This window comes from Oncorhynchus masou, chromosome 22 (assembly GCF_036934945.1).
Source record: "Oncorhynchus masou masou isolate Uvic2021 chromosome 22, UVic_Omas_1.1, whole genome shotgun sequence".
Taxonomy (NCBI): Eukaryota; Metazoa; Chordata; class Actinopteri; order Salmoniformes; family Salmonidae; genus Oncorhynchus; species Oncorhynchus masou.
In genome coordinates, this window is record NC_088233.1 from 3,169,192 (window position 1) to 3,194,075 (window position 24,884).

The following is a 24,884-nucleotide window of genomic DNA, read 5'->3' on the forward strand; positions in this document are numbered from 1 at the left end:
CCTTCCTGAGCGGTATGACGGCTGCATGGTCCCATGGTGTTTATACTTGCGTACTATTGTTTGTACAGATGAACGTGGTACCTTCAGGCATTTGGAAATTGCTCCAAAGGATGAACCAGACTTGTGGAGGTCTACAATGTTTTCCTGAGGTCTTGGCTGATTAATTTCGATTTTCCCATGATGTCAAGCAATGAGGCACTGAGTTTGAAGGTAGGCCTTGAAATACATCCACAGGTACACCTCCAATTGACCCAAATGATGTCAATTAGCCTATCAGAAGCTTCTAAAGCCATGACAACATTTTCTGGAATATTCCAAGCATTTTAAAGGCACAGTCAACTTAGTGTATGTAAACTTCTGACTTCAACTGTACATGCCAGAGGAGTGAAGATAGGTTCTCTCTTAATGATACATCCTGTTCCCCATCTGGAGATACAGCCTACAGCACACACACACACACACACACACACACACACACACACACACACACACACACACACACACACACACACACACACACACACACACACACACACACACACACACACACACACACACACACTTCCTCAGCCATCAACAGAAGTGCCATCTTCCCCCACACAGTCTGTCTCAATCTGAGTTGCAACGGACACCCTATTCCCTGCACAGTGCACTACGTAGTGCAAAGGCAGTGCACTATCTAGGGAATAGGGTGGTATTTTGGACCAGCTTCAGTGTGTACCCAGACACTACTAGGCATCAGCTGTTGACCTCTCTGTTGACCTCTCTGTTGACCTCTCTAGTTCTCTAAAGAACTAAACTAATGGACTGAGATGAAAATTAACACAGCTTCTCATTGTCTAATGGTCGCAAAATGTTTTGATTCATGATAATGTAACAGGTCTCCACAGCATAACCACTATGTCTAGTCTACAGTAGGTCGACATAACCACTATGTCTAGTCTACAGTGGGTCTACATAACCACTATGTCTAGTCTACAGTAGGTACTACACAGCATAACCACTATGTCTAGTCTACAGTGGGTCTACATAACCACTATGTCTAGTCTACAGTGGGTCTACATAACCACTATGTCTAGTCTACAAAAGCGTCTCTAAATGGTATATTATTATTATTACACACAGCATAACCACTATGTCTAGTCTACAGTGGGTACTACACAGCATAACCACTATGTCTAGTCTACAGTCGGTCTACACAGCATAACCACTATGTCTAGTCTACAGTAGGTACTACACAGCATAACCACTATGTCTAGTCTACAGTGGGTCTACATAACCACTATGTCTAGTCTACAGTAGGTCTACATAACCACTATGTCTAGTCTACAGTAGGTCTACATAACCACTATGTCTAGTCTACAGTAGGTACTAACACAGCATAACCACTATGTCTAGTCTAAAGTAGTCCAATATGTCTAGTCTACAGTAGGTCTACATAACCACTATGTCTAGTCTACAGTAGGTCTACATAACCACTATGTCTAGTCTACAGTAGGTCTACATAACCACTATGTCTAGTCTACAGTAGGTCTACATAACCACTATGTCTAGTCTACAGTAGGTCTACATAACCACTATGTCTAGTCTACAGTCGGTCTACACAGCATAACCACTATGTCTAGTCTACAGTAGGTCTACATAACCACTATGTCTAGTCTACAGTAGGTACTACACAGCATAACCACTATGTCTAGTCTACAGTAGGTACTACACAGCATAACCACTATGTCTAGTCTACAGTAGGTCTCCATAACCACTATGTCTAGTCTACAGTAGGTCTACATAACCACTATGTCTAGTCTACAGTAGGTCTACATAACCACTATGTCTAGTCTACAGTAGGTCTACATAACCACTATGTCTAGTCTACAGTAGGTCTACATAACCACTATGTCTAGTCTACAGTAGGTCTACACAGCATAACCACTATGTCTAGTCTACAGTAGGTCTACATAACCACTATGTCTAGTCTACAGTAGGTCTACATAACCACTATGTCTAGTCTACAGTAGGTCTACATAACCACTATGTCTAGTCTACAGTAGGTCTACATAACCACTATGTCTAGTCTACAGTAGGTCTACATAACCACTATGTCTAGTCTACAGTAGGTCTACATAACCACTATGTCTAGTCTACAGTAGGTCTACATAACCACTATGTCTAGTCTACAGTAGGTCTGCATAACCACTATGTCTAGTCTACAGTAGGTCTACATAACCACTATGTCTAGTCTACAGTAGGTCTACATAACCACTATGTCTAGTCTACAGTAGGTCTACATAACCACTATGTCTAGTCTACAGTAGGTACTACACAGCATAACCACTATGTCTAGTCTACAGTGGGTCTACATAACCACTATGTCTAGTCTACAGTAGGTCTACATAACCACTATGTCTAGTCTACAGTAGGTCTACATAAACCACTATGTCTAGTCTACAGTAGGTCTACATAACCACTATGTCTAGTCTACAGTAGGTCTACATAACCACTATGTCTAGTCTACAGTAGGTCTACACAGCATAACCACTATGTCTAGTCTACAGTAGGTCTACATAACCACTATGTCTAGTCTACAGTAGGTCTACATAACCACTATGTCTAGTCTACAGTAGGTCTACATAACCACTATGTCTAGTCTACAGTAGGTACTACACAGCATAACCACTATGTCTAGTCTACAGTAGGTACTACACATTACAACCACTATGTCTAGTCTACAGTAGGTCTACATAACCACTATGTCTAGTCTACAGTAGGTCTACATAACCACTATGTCTAGTCTACAGTAGGTCTACATAACCACTATGTCTAGTCTACAGTAGGTCTACATAACCACTATGTCTAGTCTACAGTCGGTCTACACAGCATAACCACTATGTCTAGTCTACAGTAGGTCTACATAACCACTATGTCTAGTCTACAGTCGGTCTACACAGCATAACCACTATGTCTAGTCTACAGTAGGTCTACATAACCACTATGTCTAGTCTACAGTAGGTCTACATAACCACTATGTCTAGTCTACAGTAGGTCTACATAACCACTATGTCTAGTCTACAGTAGGTCTACATAACCACTATGTCTAGTCTACAGTCGGTCTACACAGCATAACCACTATGTCTAGTCTACAGTAGGTCTACATAACCACTATGTCTAGTCTACAGTAGGTCTACATAACCACTATGTCTAGTCTACAGTAGTCTACAGTAGGTCTACATAACCACTATGTCTAGTCTACAGTAGGTCTACATAACCACTAACCACTATGTCTAGTCTACAGTCTACAGGTCTACATAACCACTATGTCTAGTCTACAGTAGGTCTACATAACCACTATGTCTAGTCTACAGTAGGTCTACATAACCACTATGTCTAGTCTACAGTAGGTCTACATAACCACTATGTCTAGTCTACAGTAGGTCTGCATAACCACTATGTCTAGTCTAACTACATAACCACTATGTCTAGTCTACAGTAGGTCTACATAACCACTATGTCTAGTCTACAGTAGGTCTACATAACCACTATGTCTAGTCTACAGTGGGTCTACATAACCACTATGTCTAGTCTACAGTCGGTCTACACAGCATAACCACTATGTCTAGTCTACAGTAGGTACTACATAACCACTATGTCTAGTCTACAGTAGGTCTACATAACCACTATGTCTAGTCTACAGTAGGTCTACATAACCACTATGTCTAGTCTACAGTAGGTCTACATAACCACTATGTCTAGTCTACAGTAGGTACTACACATTACAACCACTATGTCTAGTCTACAGTAGGTCTACATAACCACTATGTCTAGTCTACAGTAGGTCTACATAACCACTATGTCTAGTCTACAGTAGGTCTACATAACCACTATGTCTAGTCTACAGTAGGTCTACATAACCACTATGTCTAGTCTACAGTAGGTCTACATAACCACTATGTCTAGTCTACAGTAGGTCTACATAACCACTATGTCTAGTCTACAGTAGGTCTACATAACCACTATGTCTAGTCTACAGTAGGTCTACATAACCACTATGTCTAGTCTACAGTAGGTCTACATAACCACTATGTCTAGTCTACAGTAGGTCTACATAACCACTATGTCTAGTCTACAGTAGGTCTACATAACCACTATGTCTAGTCTACAGTGGGTCTACATAACCACTATGTCTAGTCTACAGTGGGTCTACATAACCACTATGTCTATTCTACAGTAGGTCTACATAACCACTATGTCTAGTCTACAGTAGGTCTACATAACCACTATGTCTAGTCTACAGTGGGTCTACATAACCACTATGTCTAGTCTACAGTAGGTCTACACAGCATAACCACTATGTCTAGTCTACAGTAGGTACTACACAGCATAACCACTATGTCTAGTCTACAGTAGGTCTACATAACCACTATGTCTAGTCTACAGTAGGTCTACATAACCACTATGTCTAGTCTACAGTAGGTCTACATAACCACTATGTCTAGTCTACAGTAGGTAGGTCTACATAACCACTATGTCTAGTCTACAGTAGGTCTACAGCATAACCACTATGTCTAGTCTACAGTAGGTCTACATAACCACTATGTCTAGTCTACAGTAGGTCGACATAACCACTATGTCTAGTCTACAGTGGGTCTACATAACCACTATGTCTAGTCTACAGTAGGTCTACATAACCACTATGTCTAGTCTACAGTAGGTCTACATAACCACTATGTCTAGTCTACAGTAGGTCTACATAACCACTATGTCTAGTCTACAGTCGGTCTACACAGCATAACCACTATGTCTAGTCTACAGTAGGTACTACACAGCATAACCACTATGTCTAGTCTACAGTAGGTCTACATAACCACTATGTCTAGTCTACAGTAGGTCGACATAACCACTATGTCTAGTCTACAGTGGGTCTACATAACCATTATGTCTAGTCTACAGTCGGTCTACAAAGCATAACCACTATGTCTAGTCTACAGTGGGTCTACATAACCACTATGTCTAGTCTACAGTAGGACCACTAGTAGGTCTAGTATAACCACTATGTCTAGTCTAGGTCTACATAACCACTATGTCTAGTCTACAGTAGGTCTACATAACCACTATGTCTAGTCTACAGTGGGTCTACATAACCACTATGTCTAGTCTACAGTCGGTCTACACAGCATAACCACTATGTCTAGTTTACAGTAGGTACTACACAGCATAACCACTATGTCTAGTCTACAGTAGGTCTACATAACCACTATGTCTAGTCTACAATAGGTCGACATAACCACTATGTCTAGTCTACAGTGGGTCTACATAACCACTATGTCTAGTCTACAGTCGGTCTACATAACCACCATGTCTAGTCTACAGTCGGTCTACATAACCACTATGTCTAGTCTACAGTAGGTCTACATAACCACTATGTCTAGTCTACAGTAGGTCTACACAAGTCAGCAGGTGATCTCGTATTCACAAGTCCTGCTGGCCAGACGCAGACAGAGACAGTGGGACAATAAATTATTCATTAGCTCAGCTGTTCTGGACTGGTGGTAACAGTGAGATAAGGACTTGCAGGTTATTGGACCCTGAGCACTGTGTGTGTGTGTGTGTGTGTGTGTGTGTGTGTGTGTGTGTGTGTGTGTGTGTGTGTGTGTGTGTTAGTGATGCACGGGTTGACTCATAACCTGCTGTCCCTGCGGTTATATCCACGTGCAGGCGAGTTTAGAGTCATGAAATATTGTGTGGATGAAGGGCGGGTGTGTTTAATAAAGAGAAAACAATGCATATAATGATATATAATTTTTCTTGTTCAGTTAATATCTATATGTTACATTGAGGTTTTCCTTTAGTGCAGAAGCTTAAGCGTTAGAGCCTAACTGTACTCGAGACACACATGTTTACACGCCAATCACCAAACGCTTTCGGGAACTAGGGCAGAAAAAGTTCATGTCGCTCCACTGAGGCATAAAAAAAAAGTGGGGCGGAGTGGAATTCAGGAAGAGAAAAGCTGCCCAATGGGAGACGTGAAAAGGGAGGAGCAGAATAATGTTTGGTGAAGTGGTAAAAGAGGATGACAGCAGTGTGGCTGTGTTGTTATGATGATGTGTGATGATTGTGAGGCGCGATTACAATTGGACAGTCAGGACTTCAAACAGGCCTATGGCACGTCAAAGGTACTGTACTGTTCAGATGGAATGGTAATCTATCTGAACTCTGGACCCTGACTGTAGGTTTCATATAAAATAATATAACATAGTCTAATATAATATTAACTGTAGGTTTATAACCTCTCATATAATATAATATAACATAGTCTAATATAATATTAACTGTAGTTTATAACCTCTCATATAATATAATATTAACTGTAGGTTTATAACCTCTCATATAATATAATATTAACTGTAGGTTTATAACCTCTCATATAATATAATATTAACTGTAGGTTTCATATAAAATAATATAACATAGTCTAATATAATATTAACTATAGGTTTATAACCTCTCATATAATATACTAATAACTGTAGGTTTATAACCTCTCATATAATATAATATTAACTGTAGGTTTATAACCTCTCATATAATATAATATTAACTGTAGGTTTCATATAAAATAATATAACATAGTCTAATATAATATTAACTATAGGTTTATAACCTCTCATATAATATAATATTAACTGTAGGTTTATAACCTCTCATATAATATAATATTAACTGTAGGTTTATAACCTCTCATATAATATAATATAACATAGTCTAATATAATATTAACTGTAGGTTTATAACCTCGCATATAAAATAATATAACATAGTCTAATATAATATTAACTGTAGGTTTATAACCTCTCATATAATATAATATTAACTGTAGTTTATAACCTCGCATATAATATAATATAACATGGTCTAATATAATATTAACTGTATGTTTATAACCTCGCATATAATATAATATAACATAGTCTATTATAATATGAACTGTAGGTTTATAACCTCTCATATAATATAATATAACATAGTCTAATATAATATTAACTATAGGTTTATAACCTCGCATATAAAATAATATAACATAGTCTAATATAATATTAACTATAGGTTTATAACCTCTCATATAATATAATATAACATAGTCTAATATAATATTAACTGTAGGTTTATACCCTCTCATATAATATAATATAACATAGTCTAATATAATATTAACTATAGGTTTATAACCTCGCATATAAAATAATATAACATATATAATATTAACTATAGGTTTATAACCTCGCATCTAATATAATATTAACTGTAGGTTTATAACCTCTCATATAATATAATATAACATAGTCTAATATAATATTAACTATAGGTTTATAACCTCGCATATAAAATAATATAACATAGTCTAATATAATATTAACTGTAGGTTTATAACCTCGCATATAAAATAATATAACATAGTCTAATATAATATTAACTATAGGTTTATAACCTCGCATATAATATAATATAACATAGTCTAATATAATATTAACTATAGGTTTATAACCTCGCATATAATATAATATAACATAGTCTAATATAATATTAACTATAGGTTTATAACCTCTCATATAATATAATATTAACTGTAGTTTATAACCTCTCATATAATATAATATTAACTGTAGGTTTATAACCTCTCATATAATATAACATAGTCTAATATAATATTAACTGTAGGTTTATAACCTTGCATATAAAATAATATAACATAGTCTAATATAATATTAACTGTAGGTTTATAACCTCTCATATAATATAACATAACATAGTCTAATATAATATTAACTGTAGTTTATGACCTCTCATATAATATAATAATAACTGTAGGTTTATAACCTCGCATATAATATAACATAGTCTAATATAATATTAACTGTAGGTTTATAACCTCGCATATAAAATAATATAACATAGTCTAATATAATATTAACTATAGGTTTATAACCTCTCATATAATATAATATTAACTGTAGGTTTATAACCTCTCATATGATATTATATTAACTGTAGGTTTATAACCTCTCATATAATATAATATAGTCTAATATAATATTAACTGTAGGTTTATAACCTCTCATATAATATGACATAGTCTAATATAATACTAACTATAGGTTTATAACCTCTCATATAATATAATATAACATAGTCTAATATAATATTAACTGTAGTTTATAACCTCTCATATATTATACTAATAACTGTAGTTTATAACCTCTCATATAATATAATATTAACTGTAGTTTATAACCTCTCATATAATATAATATTAACTGTAGTTTATAACCTCTCATATAATATAATATTAACTGTAGGTTTATAACCTCTCATATAATATAATATTAACTGTAGTTTATAACCTCTCATATAATATAATATTAACTGTAGTTTATAACCTCTCATATAGTATAATATTTACTGTAGTTTATAACCTCTCATATAATATAATATTAACTATAGGCCTATAACCTCTCATATTGTCACGGCTTTCGTCTGGTGAAAAGGAGCGGACCAAAATGCAGCGTGGTTGTTATTCATTTTATTTAATTAAAGAAACTATACACGATTAAACTAACAAAATAACAAACGTGCGAAAACTGAAACAGCCCTATCTGGTGCAAAACACAGAGACAGGAACAATCACCCACAAACACACAGTGAAACCCAGGCTACCTAAATATGGTTCCCAATCAGAGACAATGACTAACACCTGCCCCTGATTGAGAACCATATCAGGCCAGACATAGAAATAGACAAACAAGACATCCAACATAGAATGCCCACTCAGATCACACCCTGACCAACCAAAACATAGAAACATACAAAGTAAACTATGGTAAGGGTGTGACACATATAGCCTCATATAATATTAACTCCTTCAAAATGAAGCATTTCTGGCAGTAAAATGATATACCAAATGTACATTTTGACTCGGGAACACAAGTGTAGAATGATGATTTATGTCTTTCAGCATCTTGATAGAAAGAATGTGTAGTTAGGGACTGTCTGTAAAGATGCTGCGGTATCTTTATCAGCATCATAACAGCTGACAGTATATAATATGCATCCAAGTCGAACTGAAATCTTATTAGAAACATGTTGGGTTGTTTTCACTGCTTTTAATTTCCATAAAACCTATGTCAAACTGATGCCATTTGTAAATGTTGCACAGAAATTCTTTCCTGTTTTTTTTTTTTTGAGTTATTGCATTAAATGTGTGCTGTGCGAGGGAAGCAGAGACGACTGAGAGCTCTATAGATGTCACTTAGATTGAAGCATTCATCCATTTATGACACTATTCTGCGGTTATTTAGTCCTCTGGGACAGAAGATAAACTGCTTGTATCTAATTACAGACTTGTTGATTATTAACAAATAGCCTACCAAAATATCTGAAATTATAAGCGGAAACATATTTAAATTATGCTTTAAAAAAATAATTCCTGCACCCACCTGTCAAAAGTATTTGTTTTGGCGTCTGACTGTAAAGCACATTTTCTACAGGCTTATATTGTCACGTTCTGACCTTAGTTCTTTTGTTATGTCTTTGCTTTAGTATGGTCAGGTCGTGAGTTGGGGTGGGTTGTCTATGTTAGTTTTTCTATGATTTGCTATTTCTGTGTTTGGCCTGGTATGGTTCTCAATCAGAGGCAGCTGTCAATCGTTGTCCCTGATTGAGAACCATATTTAGGGAGCCTGTTTTCTATTGTGTTTCGTGGGTGATTGTTTTCTGTCTTTGTGTATGTCACCAGACAGGACTGTTTCGTTTCGTATGGTTCTCTTTGCTATTTTAGTTTTAGTTTTCTGAGTTGAATAAACATCGTCATGAACACGTACCACGCTGCGCTTTGGTCTGGCCCTCGCTACTCCTCGTCAGAAGAAGAGGACGATCGTGACATATGGCAGGTTAGGGTGCGGGATTATCACAAAGTCGGTTGAAGATGAGTTATTAGCAATTGTGTGCGAGTGCGGATGAACAAACAGTTGACCCACGCATCACTACTGTGTATGTGTGTGTGTGTGTGTGACTGTGTGCGTGCGTGTGTGTTTTGTGTGTGTATCTGTGTCATAGTGTAATAGCCTACCCGTAGTCCATTAGGCCGAAGCCAGCTAGCTCAATACTTCCCAGGGAACACAAGATTAGATTAGATTAGATTAGGAGTAGTATTAACCCAACTGGCCATCTCACCTTTAATCCTGTTAACCAGTTACTACAGCTCGGATTACACAGGAGAAACAAGTGTTAATGGTATCCGTTGTGTTGTCTAGCTCTTTATAACACAAATAGGAGCTAGTGAGTTGTTAGCTATTAACACATTGATGTCCGGTAGGCCGTAGCCTAGCCTAGCTCCTGGACATATTGGTTACACTGTAGAGTTGCTAATGCTAGCTATTAGTTAATGGTATTGTATATGTTGGGCTGTTGTAATACTGTTATACTGTTGTAGTGTTATAGTGTTCTATATTGTTATAGTGTTCTATATTGTTATAGTGTTCTATATTGTTATAGTGTTCTATATTGTTATAGTGTTATCGTGTTCTATATTGTTATCGTGTTCTATATTGTTATCGTGTTCTATAGTGTTATAGTCTTCTATAGTGTTATAGTGTTGTAGTGTTATAGTGTTCTATTGTTATAGTGTTCTATATTTTTATAGTGTTATAGTGTTCTATATTGTTATCGTGTTCTATATTGTTATCGTGTTCTATATTGTTATAGTGTTCTATATTGTTATAGTGTTCTATATTGTTATAGTGTTCTATAGTGTTATAGTGTTCTATATTTTTACAGTGTTTTATATTGTTATAGTGTTAGAGTGTTCGATATTGTTATAGTGTTATCGTGTTCTATATTGTTATAGTGTTCTATATTGTTATAGTGTTCTATATTGTTATAGTGTTCTATATTGTTATAGTGTTCTATATTGTTATAGTGTTCTCTATTGTTATAGTGTTCTCTATTGTTATAGTGTTCTCTATTGTTATAGTGTTCTCTATTGTTATAGTGTTCTCTATTGTTATAGTGCTCTATATTGTTATAGTGTTATAGTGCTCTATATTGTTATAGTGCTCTATAGTGTTCTATATTGTTGTAGTGCTATAGTGTTGTAGTGCTATAGTGTTAGTGTTTATATTGTTGTAGTGCTCTATATTGTAATAGTGTTCTATAGTGTAATAGTGTTCTATAGTGTAATAGTGTTCTATAGTGTTCTATATTGTTGGAGTGTTATGGTGTTCTATAGTGTTATAGTGTTCTATATTGTCAGTGTTATGGTGTTCTATATTGTTATAGTGTTCTATATTGTCAGTGTTATGGTGTTCTATATTGTTATAGTGTTCTATATTGTTAGTGTGTTCTATATTGTTAGTATGTTCTATATTGTTATCGTGTTCTGGTTCTGATTATACAGTGCCTTGCGAAAGTATTCGCCCCCTTGAACTTTGCGACCTTTTGCCACATTTCAGGCTTCAAATATAAAGATATAAAACTGTATTTTTTTGTGAAGAATCAACAACTAGTGGTGGCAGCATCATGGTTTGGGCCTGCTTTTCTTCAGATGGTTAAAATTGATGGGAAGGTGGATGGAGCCAAATACAGGACCATTCTGGAAGAAAACCTGATGGAGTCTGCAAAAGACCTGAGACTGGGACGGAGATTTGTCTTCCAACAAGACAATGATCCCAAACATAAAGCAAAATCTACAATGGAATGGTTCAAAAATAAACATATCCAGGTGTTAGAATGGCCAAGTCAAAGTCCAGACCTGAATCCAATCGAGAATCTGTGGAAAGAACTGAAAACTGATGTTCACAAATGCTCTCCATCCAACCTCACTGAGCTCGAGCTGTTTTGCAAGGAGGAATGGGGAAAGATTTCAGTCTCTCAATGTGCAAAACTGATAGAGACATACCCCAAGCGACTTACAGCCGTAATCGCAGCAAAAGGTGGCGCTACAAAGTATTAACTTAAGGGGTCTGAATAATTTTGCACGCCCAATTTTTCAGTTTTTGATTTGTTAAAAAAGTTTGAAATATCCAATAAATGTCGTTCCACTTCATGATTGTGCCCCACTTGTTGTTGATTCTTCACAAAAAAAAATTCAGTTTAATATCTTTATGTTTGAAGCCTGAAATGTGGCAAAAGGTCGCAAAGTTCAAGGGGGCCGAATACTTTCGCAAGGCACTGTATTTACCCCTGGTTATCACACTTGACCAAATGTTCCTGTCAGATATAGTGGTTTTTCATCTTGTATTTCTGTTTATCATCACAGGTTATCGTCACGACTCCTATGGAGATGTTGAAGATTCAGCTTCAAGATGCTGGGAGAATTGGTAAGAGATTTAGAGGGATGGAGGAGAATCAGTATGAGAGACATAGGACAAACAGTAAGAGATAGATAGAGGAGATTCAGTAAGAGAGATAGAGGTGAATTAGTAAGAGAGAGATAGAGGTGAATTAGTAAGAGAGATAGAGGTGAATTGGTAAGAGATAGAGGAGATTCAGTAAGAGAGATTGATAGTTATTATTATTTCTGTATGTGTAATGTTTACTGTTCATTTTTATTGTTTATTTCACTTTTGTATATTATCTACCTCACTTGCTTTGGCAATGTTAACACATGTTTCCCATGCCAATAAAGCCCTTGAATTGAATTGAGAGAGGAGAATCAGTTAGAGAGAGTGGAATGAAGTCCTGTATTACAGCGTGATTTAAATTTAAAGGCACTGTTCTCGCTTTCGTGGAGACGGCATTCACATGACCGTTACTTTTCTCTATCGGTGATCCACACCAAATAGTTACGTTTCTCTATTGGTGATCCACACCGAATAGTTACGTTTCTCTATCGGTGATCCACACCGAATAGTTACGTTTCTCTATCGGTGATCCACACCGAATAGAACCATTTAGAGAGATGGAAAAACAATCTGTAAGATATTTAGAGACATGGAGGAGGGAGCTGCAAAATGGAAGGGTCACTGTGACCTCGTGTTGAAATATGGATCAATTCTGCCCCCGTGTGGACAATAGTGGATCCACATAAGGATCCTACCATCTCTACTGTCTATTCTGTATTGGATCCACATAAGGATCTTACCATCTCCACTGTCTATTCTGTATTCCACATAAGGATCCACCATAATTCTATATTGGATCTTACCATCTCTACTGTCTATTCTGTATTGGATCCACATAAGGATCTTACCATCTCTACTGTCTATTCTGTATTGGATCCACATAAGGATCCTACCATCTCTACTGTCTATTCTATATTGGATCCACATAAGGATCCTACCATCTCTACTGTCTATTCTATAGTGGATCCACATAAGGATCCTACCATCTCTACTGTCTATTCTGTATTGGATCCACATAAGGATCCTACCATCTCTACTGTCTATTCTCGTCCCCTTGTTGTATTGGCCTACCATCACATTCTCATTGAGTTATTCATGCATTCCATGTGGGAACAGCTTGCAGTTATAATGCATTATGATGCAGTTATAATGCATTGTAAGACTTTACACCTGCAGGTACAAACCCTTATAAAGTCTTATCTTGCCTAAATAGCTGTAAACTGGATGGGTGGGTAGGTGGATAGGTAGGTAGGTAGGTAGGTAGGTGGATAGGTAGGTGGATGGGTGGGTAGGTGGGTGGTAGGTAGGTGGGTAGGTAGGTAGGTGGGTAGGTAGGTGGTAGATGGATAGGTAGGTGGTAGGTGGATAGGTAGGTGGGTGGGTGGGTGGGTGGGTGGGGGTAGGTAGGTAGGTAGGTGGTAGGTAGGTCGGTAGGTAGGTGGGTAGGTGGATATGTAGGTAGGTAAGTAGGTGGGTGGGTAGGTAGGTAGGTAGGTGGATGGGTGGGTAGGTAGGTAGGTGGGTGGGTGGGTGGGTAGGTGGATATGTAGGTGGGTGGGTGGGTAGGTAGGTGGATATGTAAGTGGGTGGGTGGGTGGGTAGGTGGATATGTAGGTGGGTGGGTGGGTAGGTCGGTAGGTGGGTGGGTAGGTAGGTAGGTGGGTGGGTAGGTAGGTAGGTAGGTGGATAGGTAGGTAGGTAGGTAGGATATGTAGGTGGGTGGGTGGGTGGGTGGGTAGGTTGGTAGGTAGGTGGATATGTAAGTAGGTAGGTGGGTAGATGGGTGGGTGGGTGGGTGGGTAGGTAGGTGGGTGGGTGGGTACGTAGGTGGGTGGGTAGGTAGGTGGATGGATGGATACTATATTGTCCACAGACAGAACAGAAAAGTTAGTGCATCTTAATTACAATAATAGTAAAATTCTTCCTTAACAAATCAACTATCAGAAAAGCTCTAACCCCACGCTGTCCCTGTCTGTCCTTCTATCAGAGGCCCAGAGGAAGCTGATGCCAGAGACGGTAGTACCGGGGACCGTGCCGACCAAGTCCCCCACCGCCATGCAACTGACCAGGGAACTGCTTAAGGAGAAGGGAATCGCTGGGCTGTACAAGGGCCTGGGGGCCACACTGCTCAGGTAAACAACATAGCACCACAGACAGACACTGCTCTGACCACCAACTACCCTCGACTCATTGGCTCTATCTCACTTGTTTTTCCTGGATTCCTACCGTCCTCTCTCCTCGTCTCCTTCTCAAAACGTATGGAGGAAAAAGATCAGAGACTAAAGGACCTTGGATCTTCTCCTCCAAGGCGTTTTGAGGAGTCGAGGAAAGAGGACACGAGGAATCGAGGAATCAAAGAAATACAATGAAAGCCCATTCATAGATACACCGACTGCTCTGGCTGCAACGCTGAGGTATGACAATATGATAAAACTCTCCTCTGCTCGTCTCTCGTTTCTCCCCTCCTCTCTACTCTCTTCTCAGGGATGTTCCGTTCTCCATCATCTACTTCCCTCTGTTTGCCAACCTGAACGACCTGGGGAAGAGAGGAGCGGAGGGCCCCGCCCCTTTCTACGTGTCATTCCTGGCAGGCTGTCTGGCTGGCAGCACGGCCGCTGTGGCTGTCAACCCTGTAGATGGTGAGACATGGGGATTTTCTTTCAAATTTGTTATAACTTGTTATTAAGACCCTAGAATGTGTTACAATGTTATACTACGTTATGTCTCTCTGAGTTAAAATGGTCTGTATTTAGCCTGGATCTTACACCAATCATAGGTTCTCAGTGTGTGTTGTAGTGTTACCATGGTGTTGTTGTGTATTGACAGTGATAAAGACCAGAATCCAGTCTATGAACAGAGGGAGTACAGAGGAAACCTACAGTGGGGTGACTGACTGTATCAGGTAAATCTCAACACATGGGGATTGTGGGGGTATTGACGTTGTTCAGGACGTTTTGTAGTAAATAGTAGGTTCTAAGTATAGGACAATACATATTACCACTTCAGGAGATTGAGTGTAGTTACCCTTTCATTCAAGTGCCCATGCACTTAGCACTGTTTGGTGTTTCTATAGTACAGCCACCTAGCACTGTTTGGTGTTTCTGTAGTACAGCCACCTAGCACTGTTGTTTGGATAGTGGTGTTTCTATAGTACAGCCACTTAGCACTGTTTGGTGTTTCTATAGTACAGCCACCTAGCACTGTTTGGTTAGCGGTGTTTCTGTAGTACAGCCACCTAGCAAGGAAGACACAGGCTTCTTTCTGTAGTACAGCCACCTAGCTCCCCACCTAGAGTGTCACAGTGGTCTAAGACACTGCATCTCAGTGTTTGGTTAGCAAGGTTTCTGGCGTCACTGCAGTACCTGGTTGTTTGGTTAGCGGTGTTTCTGTAAGCCACCCAGGCCGCATCACATCCGGCCTGTTGATTGGGAATCCCATAGGGCGGTGCTGTAGTACAATTAGGCCAGTGTCTGTCCGGTGTTTGACTGGGGTGACTGACTTGCCTGGTTAAATAATAAAATAAAATACTTTGTAGTCAGTTAACATTTAATTGTGAAGGTTTTGGGCGGTGTTTCTGTAAAACCTATCCCTCAACCGGAAGACTTTTATAATTAGCTATGTTTTTCACTGTTTTTCTTGTTCTTTTTGGTGTGGTGACAACAATTTGAATACAGAATGAATACATTCTATACTCTATATGATAACTCAACTGCCATATTCAGTTTAAACACATAATTAGTAACACTGTTTTTCTTGTTCTTTTTGGTGTGGTGAGGTGAAACTATTCACTGATATCTTGTTGCTAATCTGTGTTGATATCCTAATCTGTGTATCTCTTCTTACCACTTTCCCATCAGTAAAATCATGAAGAACGAGGGTCCCTCTGCGTTCCTGAAGGGGGCGTACTGCCGTGCCCTGGTCATCGCGCCCTTATTTGGTATTGCCCAGGTGGTCTACTTCTTCGGGGTGGGAGAATACATCCTCAGCTTCCTGCCTGGCAACTGAGAACATCAACCAATCGGATCTCTGCCTTTCCCTCTCTCACGACTACATCACGCACAGCACACCGAAAGATACTGGGATCACCTCCTTTCTCGTCATGAAATAAGGTTTTGATTGTTTGAACGACGATCGTTGTCGTCGGCGAGTTAAAGTATGACTACCACCAATTTAGGATAGTTTTTCTTTGACCCCTTTTGGCTTAAGAGCACCCCTAGAGGCAACAACGTTGTGTTTCGCCTCTTCCATTGTCCTTGTTGTGTTGAATGTAATGCTATGGTTGTGAGCACAGTAGTAAGAGTACTTAGGAGAGAGATGTGTTGATGGCAAAGCAACATTCCAGTGGAATTGATGCCACAAATACCATGTTCTCAAACGATGATGATTATCTTATTTTTTTAAATATATATTTTTGTTTTGATATGGGCCGTGAATTGCAGGGTAGATCTATTGTCTGGGTATATGGTAGTTATCTCCGTTAACCTCCATAGTGTCAGAATGATCATGCGAATGACAACTATTGCCTATAAATCACATTTAATATGAATTACTTATCTTGTAGTAATATAACAATGTTTAAAAAAAAAAGGCTGGTCCAAATGAAAAATCTGGATTTGATGCTCAAAAAAACAAAGGATCACTTAAGACTATTCAATGTTAAGACTATTCAAAGTTTACCAAGCATGCTCATTAAAGAAACAAAATGCTCCATACCTTATTATTGTTACCAGCTATTACGTAGTATACTTAAGCAGTAAGGCCCGAGGAGCTGTGGGTATATGGCCAATATACCACGACTGAGGGCTGTTCTTAGGCAACACGCAACGCAGCCCTTAGCCGTGGCCACATACCACAAACCCCCGAGGTGCCTTATTGCTTATAACCTGGTTACCAACGTAGTTAGAGCAGTAAAAATACATGTGGTATACGGCTGATATTACCACGGCTATCAACCAATCCGCAGTCAGAGCTCGAACCGACCAGTTTATAATATGAATTAGAGCTTAAATGACATCTTACATTTCTATTTAAACGTGTTTCAGGCCAAGACCCATAGAATATCTTAAGTTGTGAACTATATACAATTATACAATAGTAACACTCCCATTGGATCTAACCTGAACAGCCCAGTCATCCCTGCCTGTGATTGGTTGTAATTGCCATTCAGCCAATCGCCTTATAGCTTTGTGTGGACCCTAATTGCCTTGTCCCTGGTGCTCTTTACTCTACAGGGGGCAGCGGTCTTGGTGTTAAACATTTGGGCCAGTGAAAGTACTGATACTATATCTGAAGACCAACCTAATCTGCAATAGATTCTATACAAAAAAAAACTGAATCAATGGTAATTGATGAAGCCACTTTTAATATTGTCCAAATGATTTCTAACTGTTTTTGTTGTTATTAATATTTGGAAAGATACTCCTCTTACAGCCATTGAAACTTTAAAACGTGTAGTTTGACATCTTTCCGGAACAAGATAGACAAACAATTTGAAAATAAATTTTCCTTAGCTTGACACTAATTTAATTACACAATTTCTCATATGTCACATGCTGTAACTTTTATTTTCATGTATAAGTAAAATCAAGATTATACCTCTGCTACCGTTCATTCCAATCAGACTGGTTTGGATTTCTCCCTGACCAATATGGCTGACATTTTCCATTCTAGAACCTTGAGGGTTTATGACATAGTCATTTAATAGGATCCCGATGGTGTGCACATCACATTCTAAGAATGAGACAATGGGATAAACAATGGGACTTTGGACAGAAATCAGCTACTTTGGCCACTTTCAACAAGTTAAGAGCCTATGAAATCTTCGCCTGTTTCTCTCCTATTTAAATATGAAATCAGAACAGGAATAACTCTACCAATCTAAAGATGCAGCTGTTAGAGGAACCGCACCGACTGATTTTTGTGATCACTTTTTTAAAACAACTTACATTTTTACCACTTTTCGAAAAGCTAGAAAAAAAAGTTAGAACGTATGAAATCTTCCTCTACTTCTCTACTATTCAAATCAGGGCATCAGAACACTTCTACCACAAAGATACTTGTAAAGAACTGGTGAAAGGCACACAATTTTAATTCATGTAAAATTACAATCTAGTTGTGATTTCAATAGTGTACTAAAAATTATTATACTAAGATTGTGTACTATACTACAATAGTGTACTAACAATTGTTTTATTTCAGTCATTCATTGTACTAAATCTATCTTTAGCTTGAGTATGTTTTGTTTGTTCTCTTGGCTCTTTGGGGATTGAAGCTTCCATGGTGTGGCTTTGTTGTAAATGCATTTCTTACATCACTGAAGGCCTGCCACACATTCAAATCAAATCAAGCTTTATTTATACAGCACATTTCAGACATGGAATGCAATGCAATGTGCTTCACAGGGGAAAAAAAATAATGAAAAACAATGAAAATAAAAACTGAAATATTTACAACCCAACAAACATAAGATAAAAGAATGACAAAAAAGCACACAAAGTAAAAGCTGTATGTTTTGCAGTTGACCAATGGCTTTACAGTAATCATGTCTGCTTGTCATAAAAGCATGGATGAGTCTCTCTGTTTCAGCCTGAGAGAGAAACGGCCACACCTTGGCAATGGTCCTCAGGTGGTAGAAAGTGATCTTGTTCAGGTTCCTATTGTGTGATAAGAAATTGAGTTCAGAATCTAAAATAACAACTCGTTTTTTTTACCTGGTGTTTTATCTTTATTACCGTGAGTTAAAATGTGCGTCCAGATTCTCTCTGTGTGCTTCGGTTCCACCAATAATTACTTCGGTCTTGTCTTGATTTAGCTGCAGGAAGTTGTCAGCCGTCTAAGAGTTGAACCAACTGAAGAGCTGCATCAGTCTGGCAAGATCAACTCTTGGATGGCTCACAACTGGTTCATTCCCTATTGGCACACTATTCCCTACATAGTGCACTACTTTTGACCTACATTTGGTAAAGTGTAGTGCACTATATAGGGAATAGTGTGCTTTGGAAGGATCCACTGTTAGGGCTCTTCAGTGTTTTATTATTTTTGTCATGCCATATTGGGAGATAACTGAGATCTATCATGTGTTGGAAGGATCCATCATGTTAACTGTCTATCATGTGTTGGGAGATAACAATCTATCATGTGTTGGGAGATAACTCTTCAGTGTTTTATTATTTTTGTCATCTGTCATGTGTTGGGAGATAACCTATCATGTGTTGGGAGATAAGATCTATCATGTGAGATAACTGAGATCATGTGTTGGGAGATAACTGAGATCTATCATGTGTTGGGAGATAACTGAGATCTATCATGTGTTGGGAGATAACTGAGATCTATCATGTGTTGGGAGATAACTGAGATCTATCATGTGTTGGGAGATAACTGAGATCTATCATGTGTTGGCGAGATAACTGAGATCTATCATGTGTTGGCGAGATAACTGATCTATAACGCTTATCAATATTCCTTTCTATATATATATATATATATATATATATCTGTATGTGTTGTGTGTCCACCTCAGTATATCGCAGATGATATGAACATGTCCTTATATCTATAGTTTTGTTGCACATTTTGTATTTACACACCTACCTCTCCAGCCCCCCTTCTCTCTCAATCCATACTGTTGTTGTTTTTATTATTATTATGATGAAATATTCCATTGAAGGAATTCATGTCATTTTAATGCAAAAAAAAAGAAGCTATAATTTGATTTGTTTATCTTCATACTCAATGAGATACAATCCTATTGTAGCTCTATGACATCGTGTCCTTTACGACCAAATACACACCGTGTTAAACCCACTATGCCACCAGGAATGACCTTCTGAAGAAAATTAGCTTAGAATAAACAATGTGATGATAATTATGAATTCATGTCAAATCAAGTGTATTGCAACAATTTATTTCATGATAATTTTTTGTTGTTGCTCAAAATAGTGGAGAAACGTAGCTTACACACGTAGCTAACACACGTAGCTAACGCGTGTAGCTAACAAACAAAAAACATACTTGAATCTATTCAGTAAATCAAATTAATAAATGCATTACCGTCGTAGTCGGAAAGCGACATGATTTTAGAATTTCATCTTTGTTTTCAGAATCACTTGTTTCACCACAGTGGCGATAGTAATGACCTGGTCACACTATCATTACATCCATGTCTTAATGAGCAGGTCGGATCAGTTCTAGCCTAGAGGTCAGATAGCTAGGGCAGTTATCATTCTCTGAATCCCAAACCAACCCCTAGGCCTATAGGGTTATAGGATAGGGCTTAGGGGATAGGGCTAGGGGATAGGGCTAGGGGATAGGGTTAGGGGATAGGGTTAGGGGATAGGGCTAGGGGATAAGGATAGGGGATAGGGTTAGGGGATAAGGATAGGGTTAGGGGATAGGCCTAGGGGATAGGGTTAGGGGATAGGGTTAGTTGATAGGGCTAGGGGATAAGGATAGGGGGATAGGGTTAGGGGATAAGGGGGCTATAGGGGGGGATAGGCCTAGGGGATAGGGTTAGGGGATAAAGGATTGAGGGCTAGGGGATAGGGTTAGGGGATAGGATATAGGGGATATAGGATAGGGTTAGGGGATAGGGCTAGGGGATAGGGTTAAGGATGGGGTTATAGGGCTAGGGGATAGGGTTAGGGGGGTTAGTTGATAGGGCTAGGGGATAAGGATAGGGTTAGGGGGATAATAGGGTTATAAGGATAGGGCTAGGGGATAGGGGGGATTAGGCCTAGGGGATAGGGTTAGGGGATAGGCCTAGGGGATAGGGTTAGGGGATAGGGTTAGTTGATAGGGCTAGGGGATAGGGTTAGGGATAGGGGATACGGATAGGGTTAGGGGATAGGGCTAGGGGATAGGGTTAGGGGATAGGGTTAGGGGATAAGGATAGGGCTAGGGGATAGGGCTAGGGGATAGGGTTAGGGGATAGGCCTAGGGGATAGGGTTAGGGGATAGGGTTAGTTGATAGGGCTAGGGGATAGGGCTAGGGGATAGGGCTAGGGGATAGGGGATACTGGGGTTAGGGGATAGGGCTAGGGGATAGGGTTAGGGGATAGGGTTAGGGAATAGAGGATACTAGGGTTAGGGGATAAGATAGGGATAGTATGGGATCAGAGATGATCAGAGATCAGTATGTCCCCAAAGGCACCTTATTTTTGACCAGTGGTGCTATATCTATATAGGGAATAGGTTCTATATAGGCACTACTTTTGACCAGTGGTGTACTATATAGGGAATAGGGTTCTATAGGGCTCTGGTCTAAAGGGACAATATAGGGAATAGGGTTCTATAGGACTCTGGTCTAAAGTAGTGTACTATATAGGGAATAGGGTTCTATAGGGCTCTGGTCTAAAGTAGTGCACTATATAGGGAATAGGGTTCTATAGGGCTCTGGTCTAAAGTAGTACTATATAGGGAATAGGGTTCTATAGGGCTCTGGTCTAAAGTAGGGCACTATATAGGGAATAGGGTTCTATAGGGCTCTGGTCTAAAGTATGTACTATATAGGGAATCTGGTCTAAAGGGTTCTTCTATAGGGCTCTGGTCTAAAGTAGTGCACTATAGGGCTCTGGTCTAAAGTAGGCAATAGGGTGCCATTTGGAAGGCAGACAGACAGGAAAGACAAAAGGCCTATTGTATGTGATCTTACCTGTTATTTTATTCATGTTGTTTATTCTTCAAACATTCCAACTGCCAACTCATCTCGTATGATAATATCATTGTTATTACAAATGCTTGTTATTATTGTGTTTTTGTTATTGTTGTTTTGTTATTGTTTACCCTTGTGTTGTATGATTTTCCTTGTCTTTACGGTTTTAATCTTGAACATGCTGAAAAATGAAGTAATTTTCGTTCAGTTTTTGATCAGCTGTGAATTTGTCCTGACTGTGTCGATCTGGTCGGTTTGGTTGTGTGTGTGTGTGTGTGTGTGTGTGTGTGTGTGTGTGTGTGTGTGTGTGTGTGTGTGGTTTGGCTGTGAAGTAATGCTGTAGTTAGTAATGACTTAGTCATAGCTTAGTTAGTTAGTTAGTGTGACACCTTGTGATGTTATTTCTCTTTGATGTCAGTCCCACTCTCTCTCCTTTCTCTTCTTCTATCTATCACACGCCTCCGTCATCTGTCCGTCTGCATCATGTGTATCACAGGGGGGTGAGGAGGATCTATCTTAACACCAAAAATACAATTATAAAAGCACAAATAAAGATTAGGCACAAAATCGCTGAAAAACCCTTCCTATCACTGAAGCACTAGACAACACAGCCAATGGGGTTCCACTGAAAAACCCTTCCTATCACTGAAGCACTAGACAACACAGCCAATGGGGTTCCACAGAAAAACCCTTCCTATCACTGAAGCACTAGACAACACAGCCAATGGGGTTCCACAGAAAAACCCTTCCTATCACTGAAGCACTAGACAACACAGCCAATGGGGTTCCACTGAAAAACCCTTCCTATCACTGAAGCACTAGACAACACAGCCAGCCTATGGGGTTCCACTGAAAAACCCTTCCTATCACTGAAGCACTAGACAACACAGCCAATGGGGTTCCACTGAAAACCTTCCTGTTGGAACAGTAGAATGAGGAATGAGAACACCTTGTTCTAGTTCTTAGAACAGTCACAGAATTCTACAGCTACCAAGTCTCTGTACTGTATACCACCTTGCTACATCGTCTAAAGAACATGACCCTGTATACCACCTTGCTACATCGTCTAAAGAACATGACCCTGTGGTGTATACCACCTTGCTACATCGTCTAAAGAACATGTCCCTGTATACCACCTTGCTACATCGTCTAAAGAACATGACCCTGTATACCACCTTGCTACATCGTCTAAAGAACATGACCCTGTATACCACCTTGCTACATCGTCTAAAGAACATGTTGAATCCGAGAATTGAATTTATATAAATATTATGACATATATTGATTATGGTGATAGAGTTTAGCTGTCCGAGAAAAGGTCTGTAAATGAACACAACAACAACAGAATATATGACAACCGTTCAGTCAAAACTTAGGAAACACAAATACACAGCAGTTAAGACACCTGGACACCTGCTTCTGGTCAAAACTAGTGCACGACATAGGGATTAGGGTGCCAGACTGGTCAAAACTAGTGCACGACATAGGGATTAGGGTGCCAGACTGGTCAAAACTAGTAGTCATCTCTATAGGGACCTGTGAGATCTCTAGTGATCTCTGTTCTCTTTATTCCTCCAAGAGGAACTGTTGTTGTGCATTGAAGATACCACTCTGGCCTGATCCCAGATCTGTTTCTGATCTCTGGACAACTCCAGTGATGTCATTGTTATGACAATTCCACAGGAGTTGTCAAGAGAGAAACAGGCAAACTAAAACTGACTGGCACCCAGGCTAAACTGACTGGCACCCGCACCCAGGCGAAACTGACTGGCACCCAGGCTAAACTGACTGGCACCCACACCCAGGCTAAACTGACTGGCACCCAGGCTAAACTGACTGGCACCCACACCCAGGCTAAACTGACTGGCACCCAGGCTAAACTGACTGGCACCCGCACCCAGGCTAAACTGACTGGCACCCAGGCTAAACTGACTGGCACCCACACCCAGGCTAAACTGACTGGCACCCAGGCTAAACTGACTGGCACCCAGGCTAAACTGACTGGCACCCAGGCTAAACAGACTGGCACCCAGGCTAAACTGACTGGCACCCAGGCTAAACTGACTGGCACCCAGGCTAAACTGACTGGCACCCAGGCTAAAACAGACAGGCACCCAGGCTAAACTGACTGGAACCCAGGCTAAACTGACTGGCACCCAGGCTAAACTTGGCACCCAGGCTAAACTACCGGCACCCAATCTAAACTGACTGGCACCCAGGCTAAACTGACTGGCACCCAGGCTAAACTGACTGGCACCCAGGCTAAACTACCGGCACCCAGGCTAAACTGACTGGCACCCAGGCTAAACTACCGGCACCCAATCTAAACTGACTGGCACCCAATCTAAACTGACTGGCACCCAGGCTAAACAGACTGGCACCCAGGCTAAACAGACTGGCACCCAGGCTAAACAGACCTTCCACTCTCTCCTTCTCCTTGACTAACTTGTGTGGTGAATTATGATATGTATGAAATTACAATTGTCTGCACACATGACATGAGAATTACTATGAAAAGAAAGTGTCTGCTAAATGTTATATATTATTGTCTTAGTCATTGTTTACAATGAGATGTTGTATTTCCAGTGTCCTTCACCATTTACTGTTCTAATAAAGTCACATGACTGTCTTCACCTGGTATGTCTGTTCTAATAAAGTCACATGACTGTCTTCACCTGGTATGTCTGTTCTAATAAAGTCACATGACCATCTTCACCTGGTATGTCTGTTCTATTATGGTCTTAAGCTCTATTTTAAAGAAATCGCCCACCCCAAAAAAAAAAATATTTTACAAGCACTTGTTTTTTTCCTACTACTACCGACTTAGGCCCACTGACTTAGCTGAT

At 39.3% G+C, this 24,884-nt stretch overlaps 1 protein-coding gene across 2 annotated transcripts in view; it reads left to right on the top strand.

Moving 5' to 3' along the window:
- The window catches only part of LOC135508898 (mitochondrial glutamate carrier 1-like), an 83,730-nt gene extending 64,362 nt beyond the window's left edge, over positions 1 to 19,368 (top strand). For both annotated transcript variants that reach the window (XM_064929118.1, XM_064929119.1), the window contains exons 7-11: positions 12,305 to 12,365; positions 14,377 to 14,521; positions 14,874 to 15,028; positions 15,216 to 15,291; positions 16,247 to 19,368. In XM_064929118.1, the coding sequence (XP_064785190.1) occupies positions 12,305 to 12,365; positions 14,377 to 14,521; positions 14,874 to 15,028; positions 15,216 to 15,291; positions 16,247 to 16,394 (585 nt within the window). In that variant the 3' untranslated portion in view covers positions 16,395 to 19,368. The remainder of the gene's footprint in view (positions 1 to 12,304; positions 12,366 to 14,376; positions 14,522 to 14,873; positions 15,029 to 15,215; positions 15,292 to 16,246) is intronic.
- The last annotated feature ends 5,516 nt before the right edge of the window (positions 19,369 to 24,884 follow it).